A 22,070-nucleotide genomic window follows, 5' to 3' on the forward strand; every position below is an offset into this window, starting at 1 on the left:
TATTAACCTGTCCAATTAGTGTCTCCTCCAGATGATAACGTTGAAGTAATCTTCAGACAGTGCTGTTGCCAACCTTTGGGTATGTAAATACGTGTGTTTTGTACGTTCAGGCAAAGACGTAGTACGTATGTGATTTGTTTCTAACGTTCATGTTACTTGTAATGTATTTGCGTCATTGCCTTGAGTATACATACGCTTCAAAAAGCATTTTCTTTGGATATAATGGGTGCTGTTGAGTAGAGAATCAGATAAACAAAGTGATGCAAGAGAAATGGAAATAGAGGAAGAGAAATACATAGAATTGCAATATAAATAATCAGTATTCATGAACGTTACAGACTGTTACCGTTTTTTTTTTGTTACTGAAACATATAGGTTCAGTCAGTACATCACTTAACTTCACATTAAGCTCTTTGAGGTTTGTGAAAGACATTTCCGAAAATAAAATAACCTTGTAGATCATTTCTGTTTTTATTATAGTTTTTTAACCTGCTTTCTTTCTTTAAAGGAAAAAATTAGCTTAGGATCCATCATGTTTTTTTGTTTCCCCGTATTTCAGCTTCTGAATCAGTTGACCATCTTCATGAAACTTCATGTAAACATTATACAATTGGCGGCCACCCCCAACGCCATACTTTTTTAATTTCCTGCAGTCAGTGTTAACGTGGCGAACACACCGAGTTGTGAACAGGGAACGACACTAGTATAGGACCCTGAAATTATGTATGGTAGTAGGTAAAAGATAAAGTTGTCCTTGTGCGCACTATGCCATGAAGAAGACCATTCTTGACCTCGGCACTAGATGGAGCTGAGTGGTCAGCTTCACGCCCTGGCCGCCTTACCACCGGGAAAATCGTATCCGTTTTCCATTGGATGGGTTAAGGCCTGTCCCGAACGCTGTGTCGAGAATCGAACCCGGTCGTCCAGCCCGTAGCCTGTCACTATACCGACCGATACCGACTACACTACCGCTTGCGCTAGACCTAGAAGAAGCATGCTACTTTTGTCCAATTTTTTATTTTGGTAGAATAATATAACAACTGAGGCTGTTTAATTTTTCTTAATATTCGGCCTGTTGGCTATAATTAGTGAAACTGACATACGCATTCTGTATGAGACGTGTATGTAAGGGCGTGAAGCTGACCGTTCTCTTGCACCTAGTATTGAGGTTAAGCATGGTGGAACTGTTCCTTTACTCCCAGTACCTCTTCTTGGCTTGGTGATTACTTAATGAAGCACAGGGACTTTATCATTTTTTTACCTTTTAAGGCGAAGAATTACAAATATGGCGACGATGCGAAACTTTGAATTTATATCTAGATTTAACAAAAACGAAATTTGTTTTTAAATAATGAGTTCTTCACGGAACAAAAGAAAAGTTTGAGTTATAACAACAGTAACAATAATAATATCTGTTAGATCAGAAGTCCGTGCCGTAGGAGAGTAAACTTTATGGTCCGCTCTAAGCACCTTGTTGATAAATTCAAATATCGCTGCCAGTGTTAATAAAGAATGCCGGCATTTATTGATCTGTAGAGCAATAACTATCTCACTGTCCATCTTGAAATCAGTTCTTTGTTACTTCATAGTAGCACTGCTGCTCCCAGTTTTCTCACAACTTCTCAGTACTGCTCTGAAAAATTAAAATGGGAATTGACCGACTACGTACTCAATATATAACTTCACTGACTTACTACCTTGCTGACTGACGGCACTCACTACTCACTCATCAGCTCCGCACTTTGCTTTACCGAACTGACCTTTCGCGAAAACTGGACAGCTACTCTTACAAACTTCAGCAAGTTCCAACAGAGTTCGCGTGACCTCGGCCTTCGGCGTTAGCTGAACGCGTTTTCAAACAATCCAGGTGTTATTAGAGGCGCGCAGGCCAGGCGACGCCATGTCCTTCGTACACTCTCGGTTCCCACGGCGGTAATTTAGTGGTAGAATCATGCAACTCGATTACTTGACTATAGTGCTGTATCAGTATGAATATACTTGAGCTTAATTATTTTACAAGTTCGTTACTTTAGAAGTATGCAGCTAGCAGGTTGGCAAAATTGTAATATGCCTTCCCTATGTTTGGTTGCCAGTTTTCGGTCTTGAAATTCTTTTGCGGTTCTTCTCAGTCCTTAAAGACGAATTCCAGGACAGTACTAAATCGGCCTTGACCACTTGCTTGCTTATTATTCGAGTTGCAGCCCGCCTTCCTACCAGACCGAACATAATACACGTAAATAGAGGTACCCGTCAAATATTATCAAAACTTGATAATACTGCACGCATACCAGCGGACCTCCAAGCATTTTAACCAATTCATACGTGAATACAAGCAAGAAGACTGTCGCCATATGTCCGCAAAAACACTGTGACATAACATTATGATTGCAACAGTAGGACATATTATATGTATAGTTCGTAATTATATTTTAATTGTGTAACTTATCTCGTTTAAAATCTTTATCTTTTATGGTTTATATTATTATATTATGGTATATTGTTGAAAATCCAACACTACTGCACTGAATTATATAGTATGCAATTCAGTAGCTTTAGAACACGTTAATTGTGTATTTGCCTGATGATGGCTTTCTAAAAATCCGAAACATGTAGGGAAGTACTGTTAAACATAAACTGTTTTGTTGTTGAATTGCGACGGATTTTAATAAAGAAATTTACATGATTGCTTACTTTCTACTTCACTCATGCACAATCATCCTGTCATCACATTTGATGTTTTATAACTTCTGCAGCTGACAGAAATTGTTAAATAACCAAAAGACGTCTGGTTTGCGGTTGAACTGAGGTAGAGAATAATACACAGTGTTTATGGTCTAGTGGTCAGCGTTCCTGGCTGCAGGTCCAGAGGTCCGTGTTCGATTCCCGGCGCTACCAGTTCTTTTTCAGAGAAGTAGTTGGTCTGGAACGGGGTCCACTCAGCCTCGTGATGATAATCGAGAAGCTATTTTAAGGAAATAGCGGCTCCGGTCTAGAAAATCGAAATTAACGGCCGTGGGGATTCGTTGCGTTGACCACGCGACACCCTCGATCCGCTAAGTTGGCATTAAACTTCGCCGACAGGCGGCGGTCGCTCGGTCGGTATAGTTCGCTTGTGGACTAAAATCACGGAGTTTTCTTTTGTTTACTAATGATCAAGTGAAACCATCAGAGGTAAATAATATGGAACATAAAACAGAGAACCTAGCTGTATGAGGTATATGCTTTATAAGTTTTTATTATTACTGTTCCAGGTGTTCTTGTATAAATAAATATATTTGTAGATTTCAGAAAAATTTTCCAGTTGAAGAGGTCATTTTCACATTTCTGAATCTCATAGTAGTTCAAAATGAGAATATCCTTGACAGTGGTCACCATTTGTAGGTCTTACAGGAGTGTATTCATTTCAGGAGGGGACAGGCTGAGATAATCATTGTGGCTGTGAGATGGCTGACAATGGGAGTCGGCGAAGTGGGGGCAGTGGTGGCAACACCCAACAGTTGCAAGATGGACAGTCCTCCGCCAGGCCAAAGGTAAGACCGTATAATTTGTTTTGGGCATATTTGATAATAAAGCTTCATGGGCAGAGTGTTTCGTCTGTTCCAGCCATAGGTAGCTTGTAAGCATCGTGTTTTACTGCAGTTTAGGTTGAGTGCATAGGTTTTTCCTCACTAGTAACTGAACTCGCAACATGTCTGTCAGTAATCTGTTATTAAGAAGAAAGCAGTCTTCTGGGATTTGGCACCGTGTATATGCCAAATCCCAGAAGACTGCTTTCTTCATAGTCACCGCCGTGAAAGCCTCAAATCTTACAATCCGTTATTAGGTGAATGTTTTCCAGTTTATCTCATAAGCATGTGAGTTGCTGTTGTATGACTAACAGATCATAGAAGAGTTCTGCCTGTTATATTTTTGATGATATGAGAAATATGCAAGAGAAGTAATCAGGTTTTGTGATGAAGCTTCGTATACTACTTTCGTTGTTGATTAAAAGAGTAAGTTGGACTGTGTTTGTTGGCCAGTAGTTAACCGTCATCATAATTTGGACATCAAGGAAATATTTCATCTCTGATGTATATATGCAGAGTCGTTTTACAAATGTTCAGGTAATAAATTTTTGCATGAACACTTTTGTAACATTAATACCTCTTTCCAATGCATATTGTCACTATAATGAAAACACACCAAGCCATGCCTATGTTTCCAGGCTTGCCTACCATTTTTTCCTGTCTTTTATAGAGTCAGGTATGGCTTTGGATTTTTTTTTATGCTATATGTAGTGAAGGAGCCAGGATAACACAGTCAGTATAGCGACAGGATAGAGGCCGAACTGTCCACAGAGTCCAGATTGACTCTGGGCCCACCTAGCTTCCCAAACAGTGGGTACCAGGGTCTGTTTCTGTGAGGGTAAAGTGGCTGGGGCATGAAGCTGACCACTTGCTTCATCTTATCTAGTGCTAAGGTCAAGAATGGTGGAGCTATACCTCCACTTCCCCATTCATCTTCATGGTGTGATGCTTAATTAAATAAGCATAAGGAAACCTTTACCTCTTTTTTTTTAACATTTTACTGTATGTAATCTCCGTGAATTATCTTTCCTTCCATGAGAACTGAAGCACTGTCCTGTTGGAACCAGTTCTCAGCAGTCAGTTCCAGCATTTTAAACATTATTTGATATTGCTGGGAGGTTGCAGTCACTGTGCAGTTATTTACTTCAGAGAAGTACAGTCCTGTAATTCCAAAGACAGGCTTGCCGCACCATACTGTGTCACACTGTGTGGAGGGTTTTTATAAACTCTGTATGGCTTGTTAATTGCTCTCTTATTAAAAAATTTTGTCTGTTGACATAACCAGTCTGGTCAGACATAATTGGTTCATAAAAGAATGTGCAGACTTAACTGTACCCAGAAGAGTGATTTTATTGGTGTCTTGCAGTTGTTATAAAATCTGAATCTTTGGGGATGAAATGTAAGTTTGTTTTCTGAATGAGGTGAACATTTCTGCTTGAAAAGCTTAGAGCAGCTGATCAAAATCTATTGGAGCTAATTGAACTGTTCATCACTGTTTCTTTAACCCTACCAGCATTTTCTTGTGTGTGGACTGATCATGAACTACTAACGAAACTGTTATGGGTGCTGCCAAAATTCTGAAAAATTGCCAACCACTTTAAGAAGTATTTCTACTGCACCCATCAAAATGAAAGTCATGCAAAATCACCTTTTGATATGTACCACTGACTTAACATTAAGTAAATAAGGTGAGCGCTTGATGGTGCTGATTGGGAGTTCTGCATGCTTACGTATTAAGTATTCTGTGAGAAGCAGCTGCATAGATCAGAGAACAGCCCCTCCCACTCCCTTCAGCCAGGCACTGCAAGCAGTGCTCTGAAAACTGTCACATTCTGCTGCCACATTATGTATGTATTGTCTCTAAGTAATTAGTGCCTGTAAATTAATTGAGAAATTAGTTTTCTTCATATAAATGACTTTCAAGGCGTGGGTTCAAATACTGATGAGGTCATTGGATTTTTTTCAATTGACCTAATCCTTCCGGCCGCACTATGGCCCTGGGGTTCACTCACAGAAATGAGTACCAGGAATTAAATAAATAATTTACCTATAAATTTCAATTTGTATACAGTATACATTAATTTTTCATTTGTTTCACATGGAGTGCCTCTTATAATATGTTACCTTATTTGCCAGTTTGTACAGCATGCCTTTCCTTGTAGCAGAATGTATCTTACATAACAGTGAATGATGTGCCTCCTGTGGGGTTTTTTTGAGGCATGTTTGTCATTCTACTTTCCTGCTATTCAGTAGAGTCCTTGAAGTACATACACTTCATTTATATGTTGATGCGAACATTGGTAGTTGCATAATTGGCAGCTTTTCAAGAAGGGCTCAGCTCTGTGAGTGAGTGTGAACATTGGTGGAGAACACACTTTATATATGAAGGTCAAAGCTATGTTCTGGATGAACTGTGTTGGCATATGTTCTGTTAAAATGGCTAAAGATCTTACATTATTTGTCACTACCATCAGTTCTTCGAAACTGTATGTAGAAAAAAATGTGAAGTTTTAATAAATTCATAAATTATGGGGTTGTAACATCTGTACATATTTTTCTTGATTCTAAAAAAACGAATTGCTTAAAAATAATTCATTGTGCTCAAACTGTGCACAATTTTAAATGTATCCTGTTATCTTATGTGAATTTCATTTGAAGCATTGTTTGGTGACATTTTTCAGGAATGGTGGAAAATGTGATGTGTTTATATAAAAGTGTGAAAAAAAATTGCAGTTAATTGTAAGGGTTTGATAAGATAATTATGTAATGGTTGGACATATCATATTTTTATGTAATATTTTTGTTTTTAGTGCATTTGGACCATTGGACCATAAGTTCCTTCATTTCATCAGGATAAATGTTTTCGGTTGTACCCTAAGTCACTTTTGCACTGCTTCTGTTGGATGCAGTTCTGTAAATGTATCCAGTTTTCACACCCTCTAACCACAAAAACATGTACACAGATTATTATTCTTGTGTTAATGCAGTCTCAGTGGAGGAGTGAGGGTAATCATATCACACTGTAGTCACTAGCAGTATTCTAAAGAGAAACAAAACCAGTTATGTACATTGTATTTAGCACCGACAGTATTATTTTTTAGGTGAAGGAAGTTTGTATTTCATTTTTGCATTCCTTCATATGCCAGGATAACACACTCGGTATAGTGACTGGCTACTGGCTGGATGACTGAGGGGTTGGAGTTCGAGTCCCGGTGGGGTCAAGAATTTTAAGTAGTCTGTGTTGTCCAGACCGGCTTTGGTGTCCTCCCAACCTCCTAGCAATGGGTATCAAGGGCTCTTTCCCCCGGGGGTAAAGCAGCTGGGGCGTGAGGTTGACCACTCACCTCCATCTGGTGCTGAGGTCATGAAATGTGGAGCTATATGTCCACTTCATGGCGTAGTGCTTAATTAATTAAGCACAGGGACACGTTTTTGTTTACTTCTATAGAATACATCTGTTGTTATCTAAAACGAATTTCAGTATGTATTTCTGTAATGTCTGTACCAAGCCACATTACTTCTGATGCTGGCATGTCTTGACCAAAGAAAGTGGGTAAAATGCCAAGTCATAGTGTGTTGATTAGATTTAGCAGTCTGCATTGTGAGCCACATTCCAAACTCTTTTTTATCTCATTTTGAAATCTTTTCATCTCACAGCATAACATCAGGTCGTTGAATTTTATATGGGTAGTACTATGTGAGTAGGCAGGGGGATCTTTTCAGATCTGTATGTCATTAGATGGGTAGTAGTTGAATGTTTTTGGTATCCAGAGATACTTCATAGTTGACCTGATAAAACTCTTAAGTCAGATTGATGTAGTTCATTGTGTGTCTGTCTTGCAGAAGTTCTTATATGGAGTTTACTTACTTTATATTCTATACATAGTACCCAAGAAAAGAGTGTACATAAGGATGATGATGTATGTCAGTCCATCTGCCAAAATGTTTCAAGGTCAGTTGGATGGATTTTGATGAAATTTGATATGAACCTTATGTCATTGGAGTCCACCCCAGATTTGTGCATCGCGAAACATGAACTTGTGCCTTAGAAATGATGTGCCATTACCAAAATGAAGTAACCATGGTAATGAAAGTAATGAAAGTAAGTAAAAGTATCTCTGTAACAGGTCGTGGAGGCTCATAGGGTTGTGAGATGTTGAGGTTCCCGCATTTTCTAGACAGTCGGCTCACAGATAGCGGTAAGGTTGTCAGCCTTACGTGCAGGCTGCCCTTTACCCCCAAGAATATTCCTGGTACTCATTTCTGTTATGGGCTGAGTCGACCCCACGTCCACAGTGCGGCTGGAAGGATTAGGTAAATTGAACAAAATCCACCTCATTGGGATTCGATCCCGCGCCCTTCCAGCTTGTAGCATAGTGCCCCAACCAAGTACCCTACCGCATGCCCCCAGTGAAAGTAAGTGTAGTAGCAATTCTTTAGGGTTTAAGGATTAGCTCTCAGATGTTAGCAATGTTTAGGTGTGAACTAGATTGAACATTCAGTAACAAGGGTCGCTGGTACATTTAGCAAGCAGGCAAGCTGCACTGGAGTGCATGCAGTATTCATATCTTTTTTGCAACTTGGCAATCTGAATCTCTGTACCTGTTCTAAAACCTTTGATCACCATGTTACCAGTATTAATTAAAACTTTCAGTTAGTTTATGTACAGCTGTCATTCTGTAATCTGATGTTTTTGATGTCATTAATGTATATTTAAAATTCTAGAATTATTTGTATTCATCATCCTGCACTATAATTTGTGAATGGTACATAAACCATATTATTTTTAATAACACTATTGGCTGATCGATATACAGATTGCTGTGCCTCTCTAAAATGTCCATGTTCAGTTCTGTATATACCTTAAAGCGGCGGGTTCGATTCCCGATGACGCCATTGAATTTTTAAACTGAACTAGCCCTTCCAGCCACACTGTGGCCCAGGGGTCGACTCAGTCTCTAACAGAAATGAGTACCAGGAATCTTCCTGGGGTTATAGGGCGGCCGGCGTGTAAGGCTGACAACCTTACCGCCATCTGTGAGCCGACTGTCTAGAAAATGTGGGAGGTTCGATGTCTCACAGCCCTATGGGTCCCCACGCCCTGTTACAGGGATACCTTTACCTATGGTTGATATGGTTATCATCCTTACCGTGGTTACTGCCGCTGCCATAGTTACTGCTGTTACTGTGGTTACCATGGTTACCATACTTCGGTAGTAGCATAGGTGTCATTCCCATCTCAATGTTCATGCGTCCGATGGCCTCTAACGACGTGACGTTCTTATAAAATTTCGTCAAAATCCGGCTAGGGGACATCGAGTTGAAACATGCGGACGGTTCGTCTAACGGATATTATCATCATCCGGGTATGCTAAAGGTACAAATAAAGCTTTCGCTCTGCCTAATTAATTAATCACTGCACCGTGAGGACGTATGGGGGAGCCGAGGTGTACAGCTCCACCATTCTCTGTGAGTTATTTCCTTGCATGTATTGCAGATGATTCGATAACATATTATTGAGAAAGGAAAAGTTAAAGACTTTTGTCCGGGGAGTGAATAATTAATTTTTGATTTGATGCCCTAATGGCGGTAATTGTTATAGAGTGCGGTTTTCTGGGTTGTAACAGCGTGTAGTTAGGAGATCCAATAAACCGATTCACCAATCCAAACCCGCGTCTTAGTCACTGAAACACGTGACAGAATGTTAGTTCTTTGTGAACATGATGCATATTATTAACACCTCAATAAGTTTTAATAAGTTGAAAGGGGCCCCATTGGGGCTTTTTTTTTTCAAAGAGAGGGCTGCCAAAAAATTTGCATTTTTAAGAACGTTTTTACGCAACGTCTGAGAGTGTTCTGAATAGGGAAATGCATTTTTTAGAAGGGAGTTCAGTTTGTGGTATTAGTGTTTCCCATTTTCAGATTTTATTTTATATTTTTAATTTGGGCGATACAAGACGCCTAGCTTGCCCCCCCAGCATCAGTGTCCCATGCAATTTGACCCACTCTCCCGAAACTTAATATGAATTTCATGTCTTTGGAGTCACACAAACACAGCACAAACAGCTATATATTAAGTTGCATGAGGAAACCAATGCACTGTTGTTTTTTTAATTGCTAGTGGGGTGGGACTAAGTCCCTTCGGCCACTTCTGGCCTATTTGACCAGCCCCAGATGATAGATGAGGGTGATTGTGGAGCAATTGGTGGAATGAAGATTGGCAGGGGAAACCGAAGTACTCGGAGAAAACCTGCCCCAGCGCCACTTTGTTCACCACAAATCCCACTTGACCGAACCCGGGCCGCCGCGGTGGGAAACCAGCGACTAGCCGCTTGAGCTATGGCGCTTGCACTGTTGTTGCTAAGCATGTTAAAATTTATTGTAATGAGATATTTATATGTCTCGTCTGTACTTCAGCTGTATAGTCGTATTCGGGCTGAGTTTGAAGTGGGCGTAATTAATTCTTCAGGAACCCCCCCCCCTTTTTTTTGTATGTAGGCCTTATAATTCATGAGCTTCATGCTTGCTGTGAGAAAATTCCAATAGTGAAACTTCATGCATTTTCCTTACAGTTAGATTAACGTTCTTTGTTAGAAAGTACACCTGAGTGGCGTGTTTGCTTTTTGTTTTGTACTGTACCACTCATCCAGTATAGCTTTTTCAGGAAGGAGGACCGTGACAGGTAACTTAAAAATGATATAATTTGCTTCAGTTCTTCCTAACATGTATCCGAGTTTCCCTTCCAACATGGGCAGGCAGATAGGATTAACTCGTAGCTGATTTTCCATCCTTTGTATAAGAAATATCAAAAAGGAAAAACCGAGCACCGGATTCGAACTTGAATTAATTTCGTAGTTCGTAGTGAGTGTTTGTTCAGCCCTGGCGCTTTATGCGAAGGAAAGCTAAACAAGAAGCTAATTTTACAAACAATAGAGTGTACACATGGAGGTTTCAAGAATAGTTGACCATGTACCCAGATCCCTGCGTTTCTATATAGAGACGCGGCTGTAATAACAGTTTCGTTATTAGAACGGCCCTGCTTGCTTTGTCTGCCCGCGTTAAATTTAGTAGGTCTGAGCCGTAGTTTTAAATAAAAAAGTGCGGAACTGTAATGACTAATTTGTTGCTATAATTATCGATTTCACAACCTAAACGCGAAACAGATGAACTGGCTACTCGGAAGAAGATTGGCACTATCAATAGAAGGCAGACTCCTCCTGTATAAATCAGTACTCGAACCCATATGGAGCTATGGAATACAGCTATGGGGGATAGCCTCCAATTCCAATACTGAAACCTCCAGCTCTTTCAATCCAAGACTTTCCGATCCATTCTGAACGTACATTGGTTCATGAACAACCACAGGATCTACAAAGATCTAAACATGAACACTGTGCTCAGTGAAATAAAAAAGTGGAATACCAAATACTTAAGGAAAATAGAAAGCCACACTAATGCACTGGCAGTGAACCTACCAGACAATAGCGAAACTGCATATAGACTGAAAGATACACCGTCCTAACTCTACCAGACATTTTTTTTCCTTGGCACTACAGCCCCAGTGGGCCTAGGCCTACCTCCATGAACTTCTCCGTTCACTTCGGTTTTTGTAGATCTTACACGTTAGGTAGGACTCCTTGGGCGGGTGATCAGCTCGTCGCAAGGCCTCTACCTGTATACAAACGCACACACACAAACTAAACGTCCATGCCCTGAGTGGGATTCGAACCCACGATCTCGGCTTCCGAGCGAGCGAAGACAGTGCACGCCTTAGACCGCTCGGCTACCGTGACCGGCAACTCTACCAGACATACCCGAGTAAAACCCCAATACATGAATTGAAATGATAACTAAGTGAACAAAAAAGGTATATGAGATACTCCATTGGGCATAACTCATTCACGAGCCAGTACTTAATGAACATATACATTTATTGCATACTCTGCAGATTATGGATAATAAATATGGGGGAAAAAGTCTGGATTTGTTGACTTTTAGTAGTTTTAACTGCTGTCAGTATCTCATACGCTACAGTGTCGAAGTGTAGAGTCATTGATGAATAATGAATTGGAAAGAATTTTAAAGGAAGCGGTCTTGGCATAAGTGAAATATTATCCGCTGAATTTTCCTGTAGGGACTGAGGCAAACCACCGGAGATCTCCATCGGGATAGCCAATATGCAGGCCGAGATTCAAACCGAACATCTTCCGAGTACAAATCCCAGCTGTTACCGCTACACCACCGTGCTTGATGTTGAGGGTTTGGTGTGTTGTGTTTTTATCAGAGAGGCATAGTGGCATGTTGTTAAGTCGCAGTTGTTTTAAAGAGAACTTGCTTAATGTGATGCATGAAATGACTAAGTTGTAATTATCCGCTTGAATAATCGTTCATTGGATTCGAGTTTGTTTCTTACGTAGTCGAATCTTGAGATATATTTCTTTGGTAAACATTATTGCATCTAGACGAGACGATGGTACGTATGTTTCTGGACATTATCCATCATCAGGTTTTTATCTAAAACGCTGTCTTGTTTTTATTTAAGAAACAACTTTTCGGAGAATGGATTCTGTCTCCGGCTTCAGGTAAAATCTTCTCTGGAGCTCTGTCGATTGGGCCCAACTGAGTAGGTTCCAACTGAAGATGGAGACAGAATCTAGCCTCCGAAACGTGGTTTTATATAGAAACAGGACGATGGATAATGTCCAGAAAGATAATATTTGTATTATGGCATCTAGGTTTATTGCGAACTGGTAAAGAAGTTCTTCCTGTGCGTAACTAATTAAGCACTACACCATGAAAACGCATGGGGGAGTGGATGTGTAGACCCACGTTTTCTTGACCTCGGCACTAGTTGGAGGTGAGTGGTCAGCTTCACGATGCGGCCGCTTCACTCCCGGAGAAAGCGTCCACGGTACCCATTGGATAAGAGGCTGGGTGAACCACAGAGCCGGTCCGGACAGCATGGAGAAGTGAACATTCTTGAACCTACTGGGATTCGAACGCTGATCCCTTGGTCGTACAGCCCGTAGCCAGTCGCTATGCTGACTGCGCTACTTAGTGAAAAATGAAGGCGCTTGGAAAATTTAAATATTGCCATGTAGCTCAAAAACGTCGTCTTTAACATAACGATTAAGCGCTTTCGCAGTAATCCAGTGGTCCATATCCTGTTACTTTGGAAGCAGAGATTCTGTTATGTGAAGACATTGCATTCATTACAGAATTAATTAGTGCTGAAGCTTAGCTTCCGTCTCCATCTTAGAGCACATTACAGTAATAACTGGAGGTTATGGGGTCCTGTTTCCACAGCCATGATTATTTAACATAGACGAGACAGATTTTCAGCTATCGTGTTAGTTGCATGACATTATCGTGTCAGGCAGCCTCCAGGGAATTAGCTAGTCACAGTCTGCCTTGCAGTTACGAAGCGAAAGTTATACGAAATGAGGGTGAATAAAAGTACCATTGGCAAGCCATTGCTTGGGAGCCTAAATACTAGACTCCTGTTGTATAGGATGGAGTTCCGAATGCGCATGTTTAATTGTCAGCCTAGCTTACAGAAATGAGTACCAGGAATCTTCCTGGGGTGCAGAGGGCGGCCGGGGCTTAAGGCTGATAATCTCAACAAACTTTTGTAAGCCGATTGTCTCGAAAATGTGGGAGTCTCGACAGGAATAGGTTTATCTTTACCTTACCTGAAGGGAATAATGTGCATGGGAGATTTGTGCGTAGATGGGAGGGTCGTATTTAAATGGATCCTAAAAAAGTATGGTGTACTGGATTCGTTTGGCTCAGTATAGGGACTGATGTCTGGTTCTTGTGAACATGGTGATGATCCCATATGTTATAAAAACTTATGGGGACTTTTCCGACCAGCTGAGCGGGTTGTAGCGCCTTAAGCAGGACTTACGCTCCATGGAGTTAAGAGTTAATATTAATACATGTAGCCGCAGTACATAATTGAATGAAGCAGCAACAGAAAAGGCGACAAACAGGATGTACAGTAGTAAATCTTGACACTTCTGCAGTGCGTCAGATATCGAGACGACATATGTTGGAGGATTTCTGGTGTTATGGTTTCAGTCGCTACCGTAATCGTAAAGTTTTAATGTTAAGCACTGTCTGCTTGTACAGCGGCTCCATAACTGCATTTATGTATTCCCAAGGACATTAAATCTTGGAATCTATGAAACAGAGCTCCCTCTCTTCGAAGAACCTGCTAAAAGAGGCAGTGCACTATCTTCTTGGAATCTTTAACTTCTTTTATTGAAGTTGTGGTTAAGCGAAGTTTTCGGGTACATCAATCTGAGAGGCCCCATTGTAGTAACCTCAGAAGAAGGAAGAGGAAATGGAGGAGGAGGAGGACGATAGTAATTAAGCCGAGACTGAATATCACCTTGTTACGTACAGCATTTCGATAGATAACTTTACCAGTGTGCAATCTAAGCATGTGCCAATTCAGGCATTATATAAGCCAGGTAATGGTTCTGTGGTCATGAAAACACTTTGAAGCTCCGAATATGGTTGGTGAACATCCACGTTCTACTGTATTCAAGGAGACCTCGGATATTTGGGGGAGTTTGTCAATCTGAATCATGTGTTGTTGAGAGGGAGGTCACGTGGCTGTTGCTGTTTCGATTTCCTGACGAGATCCTTGAAATTAATGCTCCAGAAGAACTGAACATCAGTTATGCGTTGCTCTGAACCCAACGCGTATGAGGGAGGGAGTAGTGTCAATCCGTCTGTCTTCATGCTTCAGTTGGAGATCCACTGATGGCACTTTGATGAAATTTACTACTAGGGAGTCTGTCATCCAGTTGCCGTTCTTCAGCATACTGCTTCCATCTTCAGGGTCGGATAACAAGCAAACAGCTGGCAAGAATCAAGAAGCAAATAGAGCCATTTGCTGCTTTATTGTTGGTGATACCTTGGTACCCTGAAGATGGGGCAGTACATTCCTTTGCAAGATCGGTGGACTTCTACTACACCTCTCTGAGTCATATCCCAGAAGATAGCTGTCTTCATCTTCATAATCGAACGATTTCTTCATTTGGAATACAGATTTACTACGGCGATGTTACTTTCATACGACCCAACTCAGTACTGCCGCTAAAATATAGAAGATTGATTTACGTGACACATCTTCTATTTATAGGTACTAATAACACCTTGTTACTCATGTTTGTTTTGCTTTACTAAAGTGGTGTTTCAGTGATGTCAACATTTTGTGTCTTCCAATTACGTTGTTTGTTTACTACAATTTTACAACCTAACCTCAACCATACAAGCAGGCCTTTGGAATTGTGGGTTCTTCCTTCGTTGTTTTCACGTAACCTTATGACAAACAGCATAAAGAATTTATGTCGTATTGTGTATGTTATAGTCTGGTCAGCATTATAAAATGCAGCTATCGCTTGGATGAAAGTGAGATGTGGATGTAGCGAGTATCGTTGTCAGCACATTACAGCAGATTATAATGCATCATCGAACAGATGTTTACTTGAAAGGTCATTATGTCCAGTAGCTTCCATTAATTTGAACTTCATGTTTACTGGAACAAGGCTCCATAAATAATTCTCATATCTACCGATTGTTCCTTATAAATGCGACGAATTACATGCAACCAGACCATTTGCTGATTGTGATTTGCTACGTTACTCACGTTCGTACATTTTCAACGATTTACAGAAATAGAAATAGCAGTTAAGCGTTTATTCAGGGCACACCCATGTGAGGTGGGTCCCTTCTAATCATAGCGTGGCCCGTTCTTGCGATGTGGACGGAGGACATACAGAGGACACCTCCGTTATATTGAATAAGCTATCGGGACCAGCCCACAAGGGATGTTTTTCTATTAAGATAATACATAATATTTAAGTAGTAATGAAATGGTGTATATAAATGTTATTGATTGGCTAATGAAATATAATGTATGCTGTATACATAAATAAATATTAATTCACGATTTAAATACGTAAATAAATTTCATCGTATGAATGATACGATATAATGACCAAAAAGGCAAACAAGGAAGATTGTTGAAGTGAGGGACTTGGGGTTTTTTTTTTCAGAAAGAGATCCTATACAAGAATTGTGCCTGTGAGAATACGCATTTAATGACATGACGGATGAATTAGTTTGTATCCGTTCCATTAGCAGGTTTGCATCGGAAATAAATGGACATAACGATGAAGTTTGTATGTAAAATCGCAAAGAGAGCAATAGGAAAATGTATATACTGTATATCGTCTTATTTAACGGACTGATGGGAGGGTGTCCGATATTGCCGAATGCCCGTTAAATCCAACTGTCTGTAAAACAGCGTGTGAATGAAGATCCTTATCCAATTTTCATATGTTTTCTTGGCTTATTTTGAGCACCAGCATCACACATTAAAATACATTTTTAAACTTATCCTTTTCTTTGCGAATACCTGACAGTTTATTTCTTCACGCCATATTCCTCAAAAATACGTCAGTTCTAACTTTTGTTTTATACTCAACTTCGGCCTTTTTTGTCCAGGATTTATTAATTTAAAAAAGAATATTTGTAACACAAAAAACAGACAAAATAGCGAGGAAGTGCCGAAGAATTTTTCCCGTTAAATTCGAAATCCTGCCGATCTCAGTGATCGCGCGGTCTAAGGCTTGAACTGTCTTCGCCCACCCAAACGCTGGGATGGTGGGTTCGAATCCCACTCGGGGCATGGATGTCTGTGTGCGTTTATTGTTGTGTTGTAGGCAGCGGCCTTGCGATGGGCTGATCCCCCGTCCAAGAAGTCCTACTGTCTGTGTATGGATTATAAAACTGAAAAAGTGGCCAAAGCCCAACAAAGAGCTATAGAACCCTAATAGAAATTCGAAATCCGTTAAACCGGGGTCCATTAGATCGTGAATTTATTGTACTTATTAAAGAACACCTTTTGACTTGTTTTATTTCCAACCACATGGCCTTGAACCAAATCTTATAGTAATACATTTCTAGAAATGCCAGAAGTACAATCCCTGTATGATTGTGCTTATTATTCCCCGGAAATAGTTTTGTCTTTTGTCAGTTACATTTGCTGACCTCGAGTTCGAATGCCTGGTAGTCCGAACAAGGGACAAACGCACCTTGCACATTCCCTGCAGGTAATATGCAGCATGATGAAGCAGGCTGGTTCCTGTACGTAACATTGTACATTCTAATTTGATGGGATGTACTTCAAGAGCCGTCAAGCAGAATATTTGTTTTGTGCCCGGAAGTTACTTTCCGCTATTGTATGTAGGGTGGTTGAGTTTGCTCTCGTATGCCGCAGAATTAAGCCTTCGTTTGCGCATGTACATACAATATATCCATTGTGCGACTTAAGAAGCACCCAGTTTATTATTCTTATTATTAAAAAAATTTCGTTTTCACCTCCCGTAAACTGTTTCATTGGGTCTAAGAAATTTAATAGACTATATATAAGTATTAGCCGGTCACGGTAGCCGAGCGGTCTAAGGCATGCACTGTCTTCGCTCGTTCGGAAGCCGGGATCGTGGGTTCGAATCCCACTCAGGGCATGGATGTTTGTGTGCGTTTTTCTGTGTTTGTCTACAGGTAGAGGGCTTGCGACGAGCTGATCACTCGCCCAAGGAGTCCTACCGAATGTGTAAGATCTAGTAAACCGAAGTGAAACGGAGAGTTTCATGGAGGTAGGTCTAGGCCAAAATTGGGGCTGTAGCGCCACAGAATAAAAAAATATAAGTATTCGTACCTAATGAAAGATATTACATAATAGTGATAGATTCTCTGTAATGATGCGCTTAAGCATAGAATGGATGCTGTCTATCTATGGCTCTACAGCCCTTGTGGACCTTGGCCGACTTTTCAGTTTCTTAATATATACACAGTCGGTAGGACTCTTTGGGCGAGGGATCAGCCCGTCGCAAGGCCGCTTCCTACACACAGAACAACACGAACACGGAATAAACGCAAGCAGACATTCATGCCTCGAGTGAGATTACAACCCACGATCCCAGTGTTCATGTCTTAGACCGTGCGGTCACTGTGATCGGCAGAATGGATACTGTTAAAGATGAATCTGTTCTGTGCCTCCCGCTGCACAGTCGGAAGTCATATCGGCGCTCATTGGATGCTTTGTAACGACAGTTCTGACATAGCGGCACAGTTGGGCATAATCAGTCAACTTAGAGGAACATTCCATGAGCTTTTATTACTGAAATTGTTACGATGTGCATATATTTTGATATCGCATAGCAGCATGTACGTATGTGTGCCTGTAAATCTGCGTATGTGCGTATGCCTGTATGTATTGTGACTTGTATACCCATTGCTAGGCAACGACTCGGTAAACAAGCCAGCAACAATTACGGAACCAACAATAGAGTAGACCGATTGCTAGACAACGCCCGCGATACACGCAGGCAGCAATAAAACAGGTTTTGTAAGAGGTATTTTCTGTGTTGGTCCGCGCTATGCCCATTGCTAAACGACTCTGTAAACACGTACCAACAAATATGCAACAATAGAGGACGTCCATTGCGAGCCAGTGGACGTGTTTTCTGTGCTGTGGTCCGACCCGAGGCTATATAACGAGAAGCCAACAATAACTGAAAATTCAGTCACGGTGTGGCGGCGGAGCCGAATACCTCCACCGTGACCCTGCGAATCATAGAAGGCGACGAAAATGGAAGTCTCAACTCTGATACAGTAAAATGTGGCCGTGAGTCCCAAGGAACTCGGACCCGAGAAAGACTACGCTGGCAAGGGCTAGAAGCATATACAAAAGACAGACCCGTCCTCTCGTCAGAGAGGGCGCCCCACCGAAACAAGATCGTAACTGCCAATCTGGGGCTGGACACCAAGATTTACTGACCGACTGGCCGTCAGTCGCAAAGTGACTTTGACTCTGATTTGACTGACAGTTCAGTTGGAAGTTAGAATAATTCCAATGGAGTGTCCAGTCGGAAGAAGATGAAATGTGTCAAATAGTGAGTTGTCAAGAATTGAGTCACAGCTGAGAGAATCGTAGGGCAGAATTCAGGGAGTCGGCAATCGAAGGTGATAGACCGTGCCAAGAAGACTTTACGTGTGCTGTAGTTACAGTGAGACTGTGATCAGTCCGTTGCCAGGAAACGGATAGTGAAGATTAGAGAAAGCACACTGAGAAGATTCAGCATGGAGTGATTTGTAGCGTGAGAATCGGCAAGAATATTACATGTAGTAGTAGTTAGGACTTGTGAGTGATCAGTAAATCCAATCACCAGTGCGAACCCCGTCTACAGTCATTAATACACGTTACAGTATTTGTGTACATATTTTTTTTTTTATTGCTAGTGTGGTGGGACTTGTACTGCGGCCACTTCTGGCCTATTGTACCAGCCCCAGATTGGTGGAATGAAGATTGGCAGGGGAAACCGAAGTGCTCGGAGAAAACCTGCCCCAGCGCCACTGTGTACACCACAAATTCCACTTGACCAGACCCGGGATCGAACCCGGGCCGCCGCAGTGGGAAGCCAGCGGCTAACCGCTTGAGCTATGACGCGGCCATTTGTATACATAAGTGTGTCTCTTTTTATATGTGCTTGTAAGTTCTTAGTATATATCAGTGGGTTATATGCGTATACTTGAGATTAAATTTTATTGGTCTTTTGAACAAATAATGGATCTTGGTCCGCACTGATGCAATTCTGTAAAGATCTAGCAGTTTGCATAATTATTTATATGTTGACTTTAGTTGTACTCGTATGTATATAAAATCTCAGAACCGACTTGTTTGGAGTTCTGCATATGCAGAGCAACTGCCGTAGCGGTGTAGATCTCTCCTCACCAGAATTTTATTTGCAGTTATTTTCGAGGCATAATATCAAAATGTCTTCACTCTTCAGCCCCTAAACTTCTTGACATATCCAGAAAACGTTAGAGATCTTGTAATATTATCAACTTCAGTGGTGTTATGAGTTAAAATGTGGGGAATGTTGTTAGACAACTGCCTTAGTTGTCAGCAAACAAAGGGTTTTTTAACTCTCAGTATTTTATTGAACTACTGAACTGTCTGGAGGCGGGATTGCACAGTTGATATAACGTCGGTCTACCTGCTGGGCGACCGGTGTTCCATTCCCGGTAGTGGCAAGAGATCTTTCTGTTTCCCACAACGTCCAGACCTGCTCTGGGGCCCACCTAGCCTCCTATCCACTGGGCACCCTTGGCTCTTTCCCCGGGCTTGAAAGTGACCACTCATCTTAATATAGTGCCGAGGCCAAGAGTTGTGGAACTTTATATGTACGTGATTTTCCAGTTAAATTTTTAGCGTTTGTAAGTAGTAATTAGAACTTCGTGACATAAACTGATTGACACCGAACATCATAAGAAGTTTTTTGAAATTTTGTTGATTACCAGATATTAAATTTAAACACGGAAATTCGATGCAGCTGGGATAGAGCAGTGATGTTAACGAGTTACGCTTGATTAAGTCTGTTTTCCTCCACCCAACGATTAAAACATACATTCTCTTTCCTTGCTTATTTCATTTATACCATCTTTGTTTATGATATTGTCTCTTTCCATGTTTGCAAACGTAAAGTTGCGTCTGTGCTTAACTACTTAAGCGCCACGCTATGGAGGCGTATGGGGAGCAGAGGTATGGCTCCATCATTCTTGACCTCGGCACTAGATGGAGGTGAGTGGGTCATCTTCACGCCCCGGGCTCTTCATCTTCGGAGAAAGGTGCCCCGGTACCCATTGGATATGAGGCTGGGTGGGCCTCAAAGCTGGTCTGGAAGCTGTAGAGAAAAATCCGTTGCTCCTGCCGGGATTCGAACCCTTGCCGCCTTTACGAACCATTTTGATGCTCTCCTCACATCTATGCACAGATCTCCCAAGTGGATTCTTGCCTTCAGGTTCTTTGGCTAAAATTTCGTTCTAATGTTTGCAAAATGAGTCCAAATTTATTATTGTTTCATTGGGCGTGAGGACGGTTGTTACGTTTCTGATGTCAGCATGATGTACACGACAGTTACTTGATAGAAACTAGCCTTTATCGATTTGTACTGCCAGTGACCTTTGCGCACGAGTTTGAAGTCTTCAAGCGATGATGGCTGACAGTTATTCTCAATTATTCTCTCAGCCGAGACGAATTGATTTTGCGAACTAGCGAGCCGGTTCACAGATCAATATTTTTATAACATATTAAACGCTTAACAAACGCCATTTTTTTCTCTTTGACGCGGGACTGCGTTCAACGAACAAAAGAGACCTAAATTTGATAAAGAAAACTGGACATATTTAATTTCTTAAAAATAGATTTGTAGTCAGAAAGTTCAGTTGAACAAAAGCTGCCCCGTCTTAATTTGTCAGAATTCCGTGGAAGAAAGTTATCAGTGTCTTATTCCATAACAATAGACAGACAACTCTGTACCCATGACTCATTCAGAAATTTCTCACTTCCTTAGTTTGTCTGTGAACTGTTTGTACTGGATAGCACCCTAATGAAAACATGTGACTGACAGTGAAAAGCGGAATGTAAATATAATTAATTGTAAAAATGTAAAATGTTGTAGTTTATTTAGCTGAAAACCGTCTTTTGCACTTAAAGTTTCGGAGGTTATATTTTGTCGTTTTAAGATAGAAGTCTGTATCGAGGGATATCACTACTATCAACTTCATACACAATTGTATTCAGTATCCTCTCAAAGTTAAGTCCATATATAGATGGAATTATTGGGGTCGTCAATGTGGGTTTCGACGCAACGGATCAACTACTGATGAAATTTTTGCATTCTTCAGATACTGGAGAAAAAAGATGGGAGTACAATGAGACAGTACATCAGCTGTTCGTAGACTTCAAGAAAGCCTATGATTCAGTTAGGAGGGAAGTACTGTACAGTAGCCTGATAGAATTTGGAGTACACTGTAAACTAGTTAGGTTGATTAAAATGTGTTTAAACGAAACGTATAGGAAAGTCTGTATTTGACTGGTAATTTTCCTGACAGTAATGCTCTAAAACAAGGAGATGCTTTATCGCCACTACCTTTCAACTTTGCTTCAGCATATGCCATTAGGAAGGTCTAGGAAAACCAGGTGAAACTGAAATTAAACGGGACACATCAGCTGTTGGTCTATTCCGATGCTGTGAATCTACTGGGTGATAATGCAGATACCGCAAAGAAAAACACACAAACTTTAACTGACACAAGTAAAGAGGTTGATATCTCGTCACCAGAATACAGGGAAAAATCATAACACAAAGATAGGAAACATGTTTTGAAAATCTGGCACAGTTCAGCTATTTGGGAACGACTACAATGAGTCAAAACTAGATTCAGGAGGAAATTAAGAAAAGCCTGAATAAGGGGAATATTTGCTACTATTCAGTCCAGAACCTTTTGTCTTCTCGTCTGCTGTCAAAAAATATAAAAATTAGAATATACAAAACTATAATTGGTCTGTGACATTAAGGGAGGAACATAGTCTGAGGGTGTTTGAGAACAGGGTGTTGAGGAGAACATTTGGACCGAAGAGAG

General features: G+C 40.9%; 1 protein-coding gene across 12 annotated transcripts in view; it reads left to right on the forward strand.

The window, feature by feature from the left end:
- LOC111863876 overlaps window positions 1–22,070 on the forward strand; it is a 369,328-nt gene that overhangs the window by 14,602 nt on the left and 332,656 nt on the right. For all 12 annotated transcript variants that reach the window (XM_033751237.1, XM_023850647.2, XM_033751240.1 and 9 more), the window contains exon 2: window positions 3,408–3,530. In XM_033751237.1, coding sequence (XP_033607128.1) covers window positions 3,444–3,530 — 87 coding nt within the window. In that variant the 5' untranslated portion in view covers window positions 3,408–3,443. The remainder of the gene's footprint in view (window positions 1–3,407; window positions 3,531–22,070) is intronic.

Source organism: Cryptotermes secundus, unplaced genomic scaffold (genome assembly GCF_002891405.2).
Source record: "Cryptotermes secundus unplaced genomic scaffold, Csec_1.0 scaffold128, whole genome shotgun sequence".
Taxonomy (NCBI): Eukaryota; Metazoa; Arthropoda; class Insecta; order Blattodea; family Kalotermitidae; genus Cryptotermes; species Cryptotermes secundus.